This window comes from Anopheles funestus, chromosome 2RL, assembly GCF_943734845.2.
Source record: "Anopheles funestus chromosome 2RL, idAnoFuneDA-416_04, whole genome shotgun sequence".
Lineage (NCBI taxonomy): Eukaryota > Metazoa > Arthropoda > Insecta > Diptera > Culicidae > Anopheles > Anopheles funestus.
Window position 1 is genome coordinate 12,606,639 of NC_064598.1, and position 16,240 is coordinate 12,622,878.

The 16,240-nt window shown below is 42.2% G+C and overlaps 2 protein-coding genes across 6 annotated transcripts; one reads left to right on the forward strand and one right to left on the reverse strand.

Annotated features, from left to right (window-relative positions):
* Nucleotides 1-452: 452 nt before the first annotated feature.
* Nucleotides 453-16,098, reverse strand: LOC125764596 (uncharacterized). Of its 4 annotated transcripts, none has more exons than XM_049428973.1 (7): nt 15,355-16,098; nt 15,049-15,277; nt 14,830-14,985; nt 13,273-14,763; nt 13,051-13,200; nt 12,855-12,984; nt 453-746 (listed from the first exon to the last, which is right to left on the reverse strand). In XM_049428973.1, exons 1-6 carry the CDS (start codon nt 15,464-15,466, stop codon nt 12,864-12,866), a joined length of 2,259 nt encoding a protein of 752 aa, XP_049284930.1. In that variant the 5' UTR covers nt 15,467-16,098; the 3' UTR covers nt 453-746; nt 12,855-12,863. The 4 variants fall into 4 exon arrangements, with proteins under 4 accessions (XP_049284930.1, XP_049284931.1, XP_049284932.1 ...); XM_049428974.1 differs by lacking the exon at nt 453-746 and adding an exon at nt 896-1,165; XM_049428975.1 differs by lacking the exon at nt 453-746 and adding an exon at nt 10,547-10,572.
* LOC125764599 (G-protein coupled receptor moody) lies at nt 1,501-12,097 on the forward strand. 2 transcript variants are annotated; one of them, XM_049428980.1, is made up of 10 exons: nt 1,501-2,752; nt 5,725-5,895; nt 8,736-8,876; nt 9,121-9,291; nt 9,375-9,502; nt 9,565-9,718; nt 9,793-10,109; nt 10,174-10,329; nt 10,811-10,915; nt 11,341-12,097. In XM_049428980.1, exons 2-10 carry the CDS (start codon nt 5,771-5,773, stop codon nt 11,382-11,384), a joined length of 1,341 nt encoding a protein of 446 aa, XP_049284937.1. In that variant the 5' UTR covers nt 1,501-2,752; nt 5,725-5,770; the 3' UTR covers nt 11,385-12,097. The 2 variants fall into 2 exon arrangements, with proteins under 2 accessions (XP_049284937.1, XP_049284938.1); XM_049428981.1 differs by lacking the exon at nt 10,811-10,915.
* Nucleotides 16,099-16,240: the final 142 nt, after the last annotated feature.

Genomic DNA, 16,240 nt, shown 5'->3' on the forward strand with positions numbered 1-16,240 from the left:
TTGAAATTTTCCTAGGGCTAAAGCCTTAGCTTTTTTGGGAAATTTAGCAAAAAAAAATTAAATTGATTTACTTTAATGCGAATTGATTGCAACAAGTTTCTTTTCACTCAAATAATGTTTTAAATAAAAAAAAGAATAAAAAATAACAAAAAATTTACAAAATTCTAAAAGTTTGAAAATTTCCTAAGGCTAGCCTTAGATTTTTTTGAGTAATTTTGCAAAAAAAATTAAATTGATTTATTTTAATGCCAATTGGTTGAAATTGGTTTCTTTTCACTCAAATAATGCTTAACATAGAAAAAAGGATAAAAAAATATAAAAATATAACAAAATTCTAAAAATTTGAAAATTTCCTAAGGCTATAGCCTTAGTTTTTTTTGGGGAAATTTAACAAAATTTTATAAATTGATCTATTTTAATGCGAATTTGTTGAAATACGCTTCTTTTCACTCAAATAATGCTTTAAATAAAAAAAAGATTGATGACAGATATTTGAAATAGTTTTTTTTTCTTCTTCTAATCCCGATCACTTTTTATGCGAGGATACTCAAAACCCCATTACGGCAGATGTAAGAAAAAGAAAGAAAAAGAATCCCAGGTGAAACAAATCTCTTTTCACAGCTATTTTGTGTCGTCCTTTTTCCGTGCTATTTTATGCGCCCCTTCCTACTTCCTTTGCTTCTAGGATGCTGTACACATTTTCACGGGTCATTATGGGCAAAAAAACGGCAGCTGGAATAATGATCCTAAGAAGAGAGAAAGAGATTTTAACTGTGAGAGGGAATGAAAAAAGAGCGATTTTTATATTTCTTTCATCTTTATAGCAATTAAAAAAATGAGTAAAATAAATATGTTTTAAGGTTTATTTTTCTAAGCTAAAAAATGATATTTTTCAATTTTATTACATTGAAAATTTTGATTCGAAACTTCTTCTTGTCGATGTATCGTACATGTCTACGTACTGCATCCCTTGTTTTGTTTTGTTTTGGTGCTATTGCACAACTGTTCGATCTCAAGAGAGAGGGAGAGACTGAAAGAGTATATTCGTTACTCTCTCCGAATTCAGTCCAGGGAGCGAAGGTTAGGCAGTGCTCTAGTGCTGTGTTACAAACCGTAGATCATGCATCATGCATGCATTTATAAGTCGAACAAATGTTCTATAATCCTAGAAATGAGATTCCAAAATATCAAATGGTAAATAAGCTATAATTTATACCCATTAAAAACGTTTACTTTTTTTAGGTCGCCACAAAAATTAACTGAAATACAAATATTAAAGTATTCCTAAAAGTAGCTTAAAATAAGAAAGCAGTAATTAAACGTAACTTTTATCATTTTTCTTTTTAATTAAAATTTCATTTTAAATCGAACCACAAACCGTAGCGCAAACAAATTTTGTTGCATGCTGCAGCTGCAAGAGCGCTGCGTAAGCTGCTTAAACCATGCTCAGGCACGAGGCGTGTGTTTCAAATCGTACCGCGTGATTCTTTGCCTTTAGCGACCGGAGCGAACAGTTGCCACAGTGCCCAGCACGGCGTTAGATGCAGGAGTTTAGACGAAGCGATCGACACAACACATTCCAGCCGGCAGGGCGCAACATTTGACGACGTCTGCAACGACAAAAACGATAACAACCACGGAGTGGTTCGAGTTGGTTCCATCTAGCCGTTTTTTTTTTATTTCGTTGAGCTGCAGTTCATCAATTCGTTGTTTACATTTCGAACAAGCAAACGCTAGAGTTGATAAGGAATCGGGTAGGCAAACGAGGCTAGATTCGAACAGCGATCGTCACGGTACCCGGCGTATGTCCACCGTGCGTACAAACATCCACAGGACGGTGTGTGTGTGTGCGTACAAGCGACGAGAAAAGACAAATATTTGAGTGCTAAAAAGGAACGCGCGACTGATTGTGGTCTGTGGCTGTGCGTGAACCCGGTCGTCGTCGATTTGTTATCGGAGTCCATTGCTCCGGTTCCTATCACCTTATCACATCATCCAGTTGTGACAGTGTGTTTTTAAAAGTTGACAAACGTCCAGCCGCTGGGGAGAGCATCTTTTAGTGGAAATTTTAGACCAAAAGTTTGTGCCTGGTGCGATCGGTTTCCGCAAGCCCTGAAGGGAGTGAAACGTGATATTAAGGGGTACACCCGTTTTGCTAGCCCTAAACCTATTCTTTACACGCTTCCGTTAGCGTATATCGCCTTGAATTGATCGTACAATGAGTGTCTTCACCTATCGCCTGCTTGCATTAACCGTGATGTACTTTACCTGCCTCAAGGTTGGGCAAATGCTGTTTCAAACGCTCGCCAGCGGTGACGTTGAAAATTAAACTAAAAGAAAAAAAATATTATCCCTGAAGGACGAACCGAGCGGAAACACGCACACACACACATACACATATGAGATTGCAAAAATACGAGTGAAAATTGCGCTATCACAATCAAAGTAATGCACGTGAGTGAGTGTGAGCTATTATAGGGTGAAGAAGGTTAAAACCCCGTACGCGTTTGTGTCGTAAAGCGCGCTAGAACCTAAACTGCAGCGGCGGTTCCAAACAAAAAGGGGGAAACAAAGTTGGAAGCAATGAAGTGCTGTGAAAGGTGTACCAAAAGTGCGATAAAATTTACGACACGAAAACGACGAAACTGTGCGGTGTAAAAAGTTCCTTCGCGTAAACGATCAAGAATCTCATCAGCGGTAAAGATTTGTTCCGCTTAATATTGTCGGCCGGTTTAGTGTAAAAACCTCATAAGTAAGTATTTTTTGTGACAGTACACTAAGACGGCTTCGATTGTTATTGCATGTGGTTTGGTATGAAACAAAAAGAAGAAGAAAAAGTAATGTCAATAAAGTAATGCCCTTTTAGCTGACGCACCTTGTGTCCATTTACCAATTGAAGTGTAAAACGTTAAATCAAACACATAATAATTTAACCACCCCGATGAGTAACACCAACAACACAGCGATCATTGATCGGAAAGCATCAATCTACTCCAATATGCGTGTCTTTGTGTGTGTATGTGAGAGCGTTTTTTGTTTTGTTTTATTACCTTAAACCCACGACGTGATCACACACGCCAAAGGCAAGCATGGCGCGACCATTGGCGTGCCCCGAATGATTAGAAATCGGAACCGACAACGGCCATCGTGCGTACTTGGGTCGCTTTTTTTGTGAATTCCCCCTTTTTGGGGTCCATTTAACAAAATTGCAAACAAAAACCGATCAGCATGTTATGTTGTTTTTTTTTCATTTTCCATGCGTCACACACACACAGGCGCGTACAGGTGTGATTGGTTTCCTTGTTGTTCCGTTACCGATTAGCCGGACACAAGCGAATCTACGTAGATTCGATTGCTCGGGACCCAAAGGTGGTTAACCACGGTATGGCATTCCACCCCGTTTGACTCATCGATTAAGTTGCCTACCTTAGACCGACCGAGTACATGTCTTGCAAGACATGCCAATTGCACCTTGAAATGGCAACAGACGCGCGAAACCGCAAGTGCTGAACGCTACGGACTTGTGAGTCATAAGCACGCACATTCAGTTTGCTATCAACTGTTTAAACAATGCCGTGTAAAAACAAAACCGTTTTTACCTCTCTTATTGTACTTCTCACAAATGGGTCTTAAAAAATAAAGCCAAATTGGCAACAAAAAAAAACCTTTAAAACTGTGACTCTTTTGTTAGCATTTGTGCAGAGACACTTGTTGACAACGCATCGGAGCCCTTTTGATTAAAAATATCTCAAAACAGAAGAATTTGGTGTTTGCTATTAAAATTGTTTAATGCTTAAATCATTGTTTGATATTTGCTAACAAAAACTAACTCTACCTCATCCGATTAAACCACCAGCACTCTTGAGAGATAAGAAATAAGCTAGTCATAATGATTGTAAAAATGATGATGGTCATCTCTGTTAAAAAAATATTTATAATTACAATATTTAGTAGCGCATTTGAGACGTATACGATTCACAAAACTGATCAAGTTTTATCAGAAAAAAAAATTAATAAAGTGATATTTTTCCCCTTTTTACTGTAACGGCTTAAACGACAATAAACGATAAACAAAAATATTGGGCTAAGTATATAACCAAGGTCAATAGAATAACCACTGAAGTGATCTCGCTAAACTCAGGCCTCAAATTTTGTTTTGATCATCTACAAGATCGGTCTATATTGAGGTGAAAAAAAGAGCATTTGACCCGATACCGTCACATTCGCTTTTAATCTGAGTTCTCCTCACCCTAGAAGCAAATGTCTTTACATGCCATTTTATGTATGGCAGCGTAAGAATTTCATTTGATTTTAATACAAACTTTCCTCGCCAAGGGTCATGTGCACGCATGGACGGGATGACGTTCCCGCCAACGCCTTTTACTGGATACGCATTGGCTCGTTGCTCTCCACCACCCAACCAGCTTGGTGACCCTTTTTAATTGGTGTTAATTGCATTTAATTTCGTTGATCGAATGTTCGACGATTCCAACACTAGCCCGTCTGGTGCGGTAAACGAGCTCGGGATGCTTCAGGCTCAGGGAAGGGAAATCATATTCTTCACTGACCTCACACTCGCCAACTACTAACTAAGAAAAGGCCAACTTTGTCCTTTTTGATGTTTTCATTTCTTCGAATGCCGTTTCGATTGGCTAAAGTCAGTCAAAGTCTTGAAGACGCTGAAAGCATTCATTGTTGCTTTTTCTTCCCAACCCAGCTGCAATTGCATCTCGGCATCTCTTTTTGTTTGGATTATGCTTGGGTGGTATGCAGCACAGAACAAAGAACCGTGATACTTTTATAATTTGAAAAGGTTTTTATGTTCCTGATGCACAAAAACTGCAGTAAAAAAACAAATCCCTAATCCAAGCTAAAAGTGGAATTGTGGTAGCCTTGTTTATGTTAACGTGTTCTCATTTCTTGTAGTCATTTCATTGATTAGTACATAAGTTTTTGTTGTATGTAGTCAACCTCCCATCTTAAATATAAACAACATTATACTAGCTTTTCGACTTCTACGTTTGTTTTCCATTCACAAACGTTCCACCAAGATAAAGCGCTTCGGCGTGTCCGTATCTACCAAGAAGCAAAATCCCTTTCTTTTTCTCTGTCTACTGTTGGAGTAAAACGCGTCATTGAGCTGTCTAATAAATAAAATAAAATAAGAATTCACAACCAACTCCACACGCTACAGCTACATTGCATCATCACGGCTTAGTGAAATGCACCCGATAAGGGCCGTTGTATTTCCCGAGATGGCAGTTGCCACTATTTGTCACAAACGCCTCTCCATGTTCTTATCTCACTCGTGTTCTCGGCTCGGTACACAACTATAAGTCGACCCGGCCAGTTCCAGTTCAGAGAATGCATCGTTTCGAACCGGCTTCACTTGATCGATGCAATTCTTGATCGTCGATCGCAATCATTTCCCTTTCGAAACATTTGTGTGATCTTTTTTTTGTTGTTTAATAAGAAAACACAGCTTCTACAAACTCAGATTCCAAGCTAGCAGTTTGGTACTCATATGGCAAACCACAAATAATGGCACATAAGATCAATCTTCCGGGGATAGGAAATCTCTCACCGTTGAACGACTGTTTATTTGGTTAACATATTTTAGCTTTTCCACCCTTATATATCTACACTCGCGAAGGAAATATTAAGCCGGCCACATGTCTGTCTCTGCCTATTCCTAACTGCTTTGAATCCTTTCTCTATTTGCAGCCAACAGCTTCGGCTTAACCACGCTCTTAACCATTCTCTGGGTGCCATGGACGAACTTCTCAACGGAACGTTCGATGAACGATGGAGCAATGTTACTTCCGTTTTGCCAACGATCGGTCCGTTCGCGGAGACGGAGAACGATAGTAATGACTTCCCGGACGAAACCAGCAGGTAAGCCACGGGGTCGGACGTGTAATCGTGTGTCGAACCGGTGCCAAATGTGATGAGTTTATTGCCTTTGGAGTTGGCGTTCAACAGTAGGATTCAAATTTCACCATCAGACCGAAACAAACACTTTTATGCTAATCAAAATGCGATAAAACCAGTATAAATGAAATGTTTAAAAACAAAGGTTTAATGTTACCGGTAATTACACTTCCCTACACATGTGTCCATTGCTATCGTAGGGTGTTTTCGCCCCATGCAGAACATAAGCATACATAACTGTAACAGCTTCCTGGGACTGTTTTGGCGATGCAAACCAGAAGCACCAAAACGTTTTGCAACATGAAGGCAAATGAAGCGAAAAGACGTCCGTACCAGTCCGGTTGATGGTGTGTTTGGTCGCCTCACCTCCCCATAGTCCGTCTAGCTACCGATGTGTCTATCAACAGGGAAATCACGATCAAATAAACCCTACTCGCATCAAAATGCCCCATACAAAACGGGCAGAGCAAATAAACCCTCAGCACCGCGCAAAAACCCCATAAGGTTCCAAATTAAAAAAGGAAATAAGCAATGAAATTTTGTGCAAAGCGAACTACAAAACCTGGGCCTGTAGGGTAATGTGGAATTGCACGCGGTAATGCTACTTCCTGCGTACGGGATGCGCATGTACTGAACCCCTCTGCTTGCGGTGCGCGGTTGCAATTCGACCATGAGTTTGACAACAACAACAAAAATGCCACTGCAAACTTGTGGTACAATTTGGCTAGGAAGGAGTGCTGGGCCATACTCAAAATATGTTCCCCCAACAGTTCTGAGGCCAATCATTATCAGAGCCAATTGACTAATCAAGTTGCGGGTCGTGTATATGGAGGGATAGATAGAATTTCCCAGTTAACCTATGATCTCTATCACAATCTTCCTTATTAGATACGTTTTGGGACGAATGCATTCGTTGTTTCACCGGTCCGGTTTTGCTTCCACACTTTTGTATGTTTTCAAATCATACAGTTGCTCATCGGAAAGAAAACATTTAGCACCTAAAAAGCACACAACTTGGGTTAATCATCGTTCGATGTCATACGCTCGTTCCAAGAAGCTTGCTCATGACAAACATTTCCTTGCGCGACTTCGTGTCTGGGCGCTCGGTAGGCAATTAATTGCCTGGTACGATCTTCACAGTGGAGAGTGTCTGGGAGGCTGACTCATATTGCTCACGCTTGCTGCATAACTTCACTCATTGTTGCTGCAGCCTGAAACCTGAGTAATTCCAACTGACCTGAAGTGCTGTGAAGGCTTTTGTGACTTAGACGCGATATCTGCCGTCGGTAGAGTACCTCTTATTGGGTCTTGGCAGTGCAAATTGTCTATTTATAGCGTAGCTTTGTCTCTTTGTAATTTAACCTCTCCACCAAGGAACTGTAGAATAAATTTATTCTACTATTTCCACAAAACATTATGTTACATTTTATCAATCAAAGACATACATAAATTAACATTGTAAATACATTTGCACCAGTCTCATGGTTGTACCATTCCCTTCACTTGGTAACGATAAACTTTGTAGCACCTTCAAGCAATTAATGTTAGGAAACGAGCGAAAGATTAGTTCCGTTCAGCGAGCCTGCGTCATCTGAGGCCAAGTGGCCGTGTAAACGGGTAACACGCGTCCAACCCTCGTCCACATGTGCAACCAGACAACGACTCTTATTTATTTCGATGGCGGGTCGCAAAGGAGAAAAAAAAAACAACAAAAAGCCTCACCCGGCGCTTCATGGATCTCAGAGACCGGCGGTGTGTAATCCGATCCATCCAATGGATGGATCTGTGTTTTGATGGACCTTTGAAGCCCAACAAAACTGTGGTACGAGTTGACGGCGAAGAATGTCCCCGTTTCACAAATGAAAAAACCGAGCCCTTTTCGGATACGCATTGACATTTACCCAATTGGTGGTGAGTTTTGTGGCTGTTGAAGGTTATCAGAGGGTTTGAATTGGAGTTTCAATTCATCGGACCGCTTATTATGAACATCCACCAATGTGGGAACGATCGCATGATACAAATCATTTCATAAAACAAATTCTTGCGATTCTATGCTCTTTTTTTTAGCAAAAACATTCATTTAAATCTTAATTAACCCAACCAACTCTCCACGTTGATGGGTTGTCTCGAAATAACTAAATAAAACGTAGACCAAATAAACGATCCCGACTGATCGACCTCCCCATCACATTCGGTTTGGCTTATGGTTCCCAACATTACCGAGAATGTGTAGCATAAACGCTTGTCACAATAAGAAACATTGCATTTCCTTTGCATCCGCAGTATGCTCCTTTATTTTGTTTTCTCTACCCCGTTCAATCCAACCTTTAAGCTTCCTGTGCTCGGACTGCTCCCTTCGCTTGATCGACGTCGTACGGAGGTTTCTGTTTATAAATAAAACGGAATGAACCACGCTCCAGCCCTGTTGGCCCGGATGTTGTCGTTTCGCTGCCGGGTCACATTCGATGCAGACCACCATATGCATCCCTCCAGCGACATACACACACACGCAGTTGCGGTTGGGGATTTAAACTAAACCGCTTAAGAACGCGAGTGAGATGAAGTTTTTGGAAATGAAGATGGCCAGAACAGTTACAATTTCAGCTGGCATGTTTAAACATTACGCTCATAATCTTTGGACGGATTTGTCTGCGATATCCTCGTCGAATGTGTGGGAAGTAAATAAAAAGGATCGTTTATTGATTTAGTGTCGGGTTACAAATGGGAAGGAGTCCAATATCTAGGTCCAAGGATTACTATCGTTCTGATCGATGTCTTCCTTTTTTATTTTGCTTTTTCCACAGATTTTCCCGCCCATTGCTTACGTTTGCCGCCGTTACCACTATAACGATAATGGTAACAGGAATTTTGGGCAACCTGCTTACCATTGTCGCACTGCTCAGATGTCCCAAGGTGCGTAACGTTGCAGCAGCCTTCATTATCAGGTAGGTTACTCGCGCACGTGAGGGATGTATCAAAACGAACGAATATTTTGGTGGAAGTCGAATACCCAAATGCGTATCAATTGCATCTTGAGTCATCACTTCTCCATGAAACCCTCCATGAAACCCTCCAAATTGAATATCCTATCGAATATCCATTTTTGAAACATAATCTGAGAAGTCCCAACACTGACCTGGACACTGAACCAAACATAACGATTTCATAACTTCCCCTTTTCAACGCCAGTCTATGCATCGCCGACTGTCTGTTTTGCATAATTGTCCTGCCATTTAACGCGGCGCGCTTCATCCAGGGCACTTGGAACCACGGCGATACACTCTGCACGCTGATAACGTTTATACAATACGGTAGCGTCGGTGTGTCGCTACTCTGCATTACGATGATCAGCATAAACCGGTACGTATCGAAAAAACAGACATGCTTCCTTCCAGTTTTTCTAATATCTCTACTGATCGTTTCTTCTAACCAATTCGCAACAGCTACATCATGATCGCACACTACAGCATCTATCCGAAGGTGTACAAAACGTCTTGGATTATGGTGATGATCATTGCCTGCTGGTTGTTTTCGTACGGCTTCCAACTGCCAACGCTTTTCGGTGTTTGGGGTACGGAACAGAACTCTCTTATCGTACCAAACAATTTACTGATTGTTTCGCTTTAATTTTAGGTAAATTCGGATACAACCCACAGCTCGGTACCTGCTCCATCCTGCCAGATGACGAAGGACGTACCAGTAAAACGGCCATGTTCATCATTGCCTTTATCATTCCGTGCATTATTATCGTGATATGCTACAGTCGCATCTTTTGCGTCGTTCACAAGTACGAATTACCCTCTCCTTCATACAACCAGCTACAACCTTACTAACCCAGCCGCACGTCACGTTCATTCCCAGATCGGACAAACGAATGAAAAACCATTCCAAATCACAGTGCAACATTCCAAACAATCTGCGATCGGCGGTTGATCCGGCCTCACCACTCTCAGCCGGTAGCTCCAGATCGGCAAACAATAACTCCATCAGCTACACGGCCAGTTCGTCTGCGGTGAAGGTAGCGGGCACACGAACTGCCGCCGACACCCGGGATGCAAAGGCCAGACGTAACGAGTGGCGTATCACCAAGATGGTTCTGGCCATTTTCCTCTCGTTCGTGTGTTGCTATCTGCCGATAACAATTTCTAAAATTGTGGACAAAAATGTTGCGTACCCAGGTACGTAGACGGTTGGTGAATATTGTTGACCAGCTTCTTAAACTATTTTATTTATCATTTCTAGCGCTGCATATCATTGGTTACATCATGCTGTACCTTTCTGCGTGCATGAACCCCATCATCTACGTGATCATGAACAAGCAGTATCGGCAAGCGTACAAAACCGTGATCTTCTGCAAGCCCTCTCGATTGCTCGGTTTCGGTGGTAGCAGCGTTGGAGGTAAGCCCATTCGATGCCCAAAAGATCCCAAAGGGACAAGCGTTTGAGGGACACGGGTCTTGCAACACGAAGCAAGTATCTCGTACATGTTGAGCATTTTTAATCATCGATAGAAGCAGCGAGATTGATTATTTTTTTACACATTTGTCTGTCACGCTTAATGGAAGAAAAAAAAGTTGATATTGTCCCTGAAGTGCCGGATCATTGTACACTCACGCTTCTTTACGATTGATGTACTTTGGTCTATAGAGAAAACAAAAATTATTGTACAATTACAAGGTGTTAGGTTTCGATATGATGTTATTGTGTAAACCATCATCAATTTAACCTTCGGATAGATCAGGCTTTTGATCGATCAGGAAACACAATTTGGACTGCTTTTTACCATAGATTTATATTTTCGAAACCCTACCCAAAATCACCATCAGAACGTCCTGACTTAGATTCCGTTTCCGTTTTTACTTGTGTACATTTTATTTAGAGAAATGGAAAGACATAGGGTACAGTTACAACCACAGTCGTACCATGGTGTCCCAAGTTTCAATAGCCGAACCAGAGTCGCCCCCATCCAGCCGACTACGCCAAGGTAATCGGAACGAACGACGCTCCCTTGCCAGCACCGGAAGCGATGACGCGCGCTTCTTATAACACTTACTGTTTTGGATGCACTCCGCTTTGACCTTTCTTGCATTATTTACACTGTCTTTACACTTAGACGAATTCTTTCTAGCATTGCTTTCTCTCCTTTTGACTGCTTCGTAGTTCTTCTCGTAACAATTTTCCAACAGCTCTTTCTACATATCTCAAACCATCATTGAATGTTCATTGCAAAAATTCAAACATTTGACTGGAAACACTCGCTTCATCGTTACAGTCTGGATGTGTGTGTGTGTTTGCCTTTTTCAACTCACAACTTAATATCATTAAAGTAGATATCACATCAGTGCATTTAAGAAAGACTGTTTTACGATCTTGCGATACCAACTAAAGATATGTTTCATTTTCTTACAGATTCGCCGCACCCACAACATTTAGTCGCCATTCAAGATAGTTAGAAGAGATAAGCAAACCCCGGCCGTACACTGAAGGGCATTATCTTTCTACGAATAATAGGTAGCAGTGCTTGATGAAGCAACAAAACCACAACGGGACTTTCATAAAATACTGATAAGCTAGTTGCCTTCAAACCAAATGAAAGACGATGTCGATCATGTCGCGGCGCAATCGTCGCGTCTAGTATCACATCCTTTATGACACCAAACGATTACAAAACCCATCGCACGACGAGTGGCATTTGTTCGCTCTTATACATACAACGTGCACATTTTGTAAAACCACAAGTCCTAATATTCACGATGCCAAATTAGGTTTAAAAAGTTTGCATGCGTGGCGCACACACTAACGAATTTCTAGGGCAAGTTCGAATTTCGAAGACAAGCTTTGTTAGTAGTATGTAAGGTAAGCAAATATACAATAGTAGTTTAATTTACTGTGTAGCTATGGAAAGATGCGATAAGTATCCGATGTAAGCTCCAAAGATAAGACGCCAGCATGGAGAGTGACGGCAGGTGAAACACAAGGTTACATTTCCGTAACCCGTTACAGATACTTGTTATTGGTTCGAAATTAGTTAATAAGTTTAAATTATTCATCTAAAAGTTCGGATGCTATACTCTTCCATACAGCGGACTACGCCCTACTTCGACTTTCTCTCTACTGTACAAATGAAAACAAAGTGAATAAAGACAGCTCATAACAAACAAACAAACGTGTGTTTTAGCAAATGCTGCCTGTTGGCAAAACCATTTTACTTGTTTCGCAATGATATGGGCGGTCCCGTTTTTATTGAATTGCTCCGTTCTGCGTAATATTCGGTCGTGCTTCCCATCAGTACAGGCCTTTGACGTGTTTAAAAACTTGCTAAACTAGCAACGGTGCGTTTAGCGCAAGCACAAAACTTGTTTTCGCCTTTCTTTAACAAGCCTACGAGAAGCAAATGGCGAAATGTGGGCTATAAATGCTTTAATTTATCTATAAATACTAGCTGTACAACATGCGCTATGTATCAAATGGTACATAGCTCGCGGGTTCCCTTAAGCGCCTGGTTAACTTTGAATATCGTTTGTTAGCCCAATTAAATCCGTTTGTCTGCGTTTGTTTTGGTTAACTTGATTCATCCGTTTCCATGCGTAAATCCGTTCCCTAACCACACAGTGAGACTCTCTCTCGTTTTTTCTCTATCTCCCTTTCTGCCGAATTAAACAAAAAAACGTTAAAAGCGGATCGTTCTTTAAGTGTCTTAGCTATTTAATTTACATGTCTTAACTTTACAAATGGGCCACTGTTCTAAATCTTCACTATATTTTTATCCTGTACAATCGAAAACAATTCGCTGCCTTATCGTTCTTGACCCACGCCTTACGAAATGGCATAATAATATTAATTCATTTCATCCGAGAATAAAATTTATCCTAAAAGAAGAAAAAAACCATCCGTTCTGGTACTGGAATGGTACTGGAGCTTACCTGGCTTATTTAGCTGGTAGCACCGTCGTGAAATTGCAGAGCTTCCGCATTGCCGTAGCAACGCCGTTTGAAATCTCCCAGTCGTTTCGGTAGGTTTGATTGATCGATTCGGACCGATTGCATCGTGTTGCTAGAGTATGAGAGATGAAATCGATTTTCCATTACAATTCTTACACAATAAACCCACAGGACTTACCTGGTTTTGCTCAGCATTACAACACTTCCGTTTTCGCTTAATTGTTGTGCGTTCAGGGAATAAAGCTTACATAGATCCTGCAGCTTATCATGTTCCGCTTTGTCAACATCGTGCAGTGTCAGTTCGCGCTGCTGATCATCTTGAAGAAACCTGTCCGTTTTGGGTATACATATGAAATGTGATTTATTAAATACTCCTCTTAAAAAGGCTCAAAGTACATACCTTGATAGCAACTCGTTCACGCTTGATATGATAGAAAATCCGGGCCGCTCCTCACGGATTCTTCTACAGCCGGCACGTATCTCCCGTATCTCATTAGCCAGCGGTAATCCGGGTGCAATGTTGTTGACTAGAAACGGTGAGCTCATTGCGGATAAATCCGCACCAATCGGAATCGTCAGATTTGTATCAATGGTGTTCAATCCGATGCCACCGCCTGCTGTCGAGCCTACAGGTTGCATCGTAATTTCGGCAGCCGATGTTAACAGCTCATCAGCCGACATCAGTGTATCGTCATCCGGTAGCTCATGTTCGACCTGCTGGCTTACATGGGCCAGCATCGGTCTACCGAGTGCAGCAGATGGCCCAATTGCTGCCGGAGCACGATTGCCATGATATGCTTTGCGAAAGTCGTGCTTCGATGCAAATGTAATCATTGCCTCATTGCCGGGCCAATCCGTTAACTCGTCGTCGCCTTCGTGATCCGTCTCGTTTGCCAACACTGCTTCCGAATCGCTCGAGCTGAGCGAGCTGGAGCTTAAGAAATCGTTCACCTGTCCACTACAGTCCATCAGTTGGCCCTGTCCTTCCGATCCAGCCATCATGAGCATTTGCTTCTTGCGGATGTACTTCGATTTACGATGGCGATGCTTTTCTTTCGGATAGTTCGCTTTTACCTTTGCAACTACTGCCGCTTTCATCGGCTCTACGACGGCTGTAGTCGTTGCGGTGGTGGCGGAAGGCGGCAACGAGGCGATTTCCGAAAACGATTGTTGGAAGTTAATTGAACTCTCAACATTTCCACCAAATGGATGAACCAATGGTTTGCTTTCCATTAGGTTTAGCGGACCTGTTTGCTTCGTTCCGAGAGGAACTATGAGGGGTGTCGTTACTGTAGATGTTGTAGGTATAGTAAGCTGTTGAAGTGCATTTAAACTGTTCGACGGTAAGACCAATGGAGTGATTCCACCCAAGCTTGACTGACTCAACGGAACACTGACGGTGCTGTTTGTACCGAGAGCAACGATTTGATGCTGAGTAGTTTTATCACCGCTTCCTTGGCTTCCGATCAATGGTAAAACCACACCACCTTCCAGTGGCATCGGTACAGCTGGCAACTGTTGCTGTAACGGGATCGAAAAATTAAACTCCCCTCCAGTCGGGACGGCAACCGGAGCAGAGGGGGCAACTACTGCGCTGGATCTTGAAGCTTCCAGCAAGGCGGATCGCTCACGATCTCTGTCCGCCGATATCCTTTCGATCTTCGAAACGACCGTCTTATTCAGCGGTAGTATTCTTTCACACTTCATCATACTGGCGGAGAAGGAAGCGGCACGGTTGCGACTTTTGTACTCGCTGTAGGACGAACCTTTCGGTCCGAAGAATTCCCGCTGTCTCGGTACGCTGCTGGAATGCTGCTTGCAGAAATCATAATCCAAACCTCCACGGTCTCGCTGGCCGCGCTTTCGCTTCCCACAGAAAAACATGGTGCTCCTGTGGATGGAGTAAGAATGGCTTTAAAATTAAACACAATAAAAACCCAATGAAATTTACACTGACCTAAAACTATCTGGGCACGCCGAGTGTTTAAATACACGTTTCTTTACCGTACCCGCTACGGGAAACAGTGGAGTCACACCGATATGTGGTGTGGATGGTGTCGTCTCATACTCAACGGCCATACGTTTGTACTTTCGTTTGCGCCGCATGTTCGGTCTGTGAATGAGAAGTAAGCGGTTGAGAAACGCTTTCGCACCTTTTTTCCCCCCTGAAGCCTACCTAGCTGGACTGAAGTTTTCGTTCAGCGAATCGGACTCAAAGTTTCCCGAAAGTGGCGTTTGGCGCAACTTGAACGTAAACGCCACGGAATGTCTATCGTCCGAATCACTTTGAACGATGTTGTTGCTGCCACTGAGATAGGGCGAGTCGGCCTGGTTCATCACTACATTGCAGGCCGGTGGATCGGTCGGACTGCTGGAGCTGTCCTCCGTCGGTTGTGGTGCACAAGCTGTGAATATACGTAAAACAATAACCGATAAATAAACACTTCACAATCAGAAGCACATCGAAACGTTTTGGACTTACGCAAATTTCCCGTCGATCGCGTTCGGCGACGCACTCCCCACCGGACCTTACTTGAATTCGTGCGGGAAGTTTCCTCTAACGCCAACGTTAGATCGTGCGAAAATTGTTCCATCCTATCGGGCTGAAGCTCATTCGTGTCACAACACAGGTGAGCCCGCACGGGAGTTTGTGATAAGAAGCGTTTTCCGCTTGTGACTGTGCCGCGCACTTCACACACGTCCGATGCTTCTCCGGCGCAAGTTTCGGCCTACTCTCGGTACGAGTGACAATGTTCTAGCGCGCAAATGCTTTCCTCCTTGGCAACGATACACAATCTTCTCGGGAAATTGCGCTTTTCACGTACGATCGTCACGTTCTCTTATGCGTTTCTTAGTGCGTACGAATGGGCGCCCGCACAGGATACAGGGACATTTCGGCCTAACCGAGGCTTGATCGGCCATATGAGCGTTTTAGCTGCGGAAATGTTCCACCCTAGCAAACCAACCAACGATTCGTGATTTATATGCAACACATCACCAAATGCACAGAAACGCGATACGCACAACCAAAGCAAATCGATCTCGTATTTATTGTTGTTGATGGGACATATTTGCAGTGTGTCATCGATGACAGTTCGAAAATGCTGTGACACTTTGGTTCGAAAATACGAGGGTTTTTTTTTAATTATTCAAATCGTTAAATTATTCAAACATTCACGTATTTTACAAAGCGGTTTTCTGGCTATTAACCATATTTCTTTGTCTTTTTTGTTCTTGTAATACTGTCTTGTATTCCTTTATATTCATGATTGAGAGAAACAGTCTGAAAACACTTTAGTTTTAAAAAATTCTAAAGGTTCTAAACTTTCTACTCCTCTATTCTCTTGATTATTCAATCGTTCAAGTTT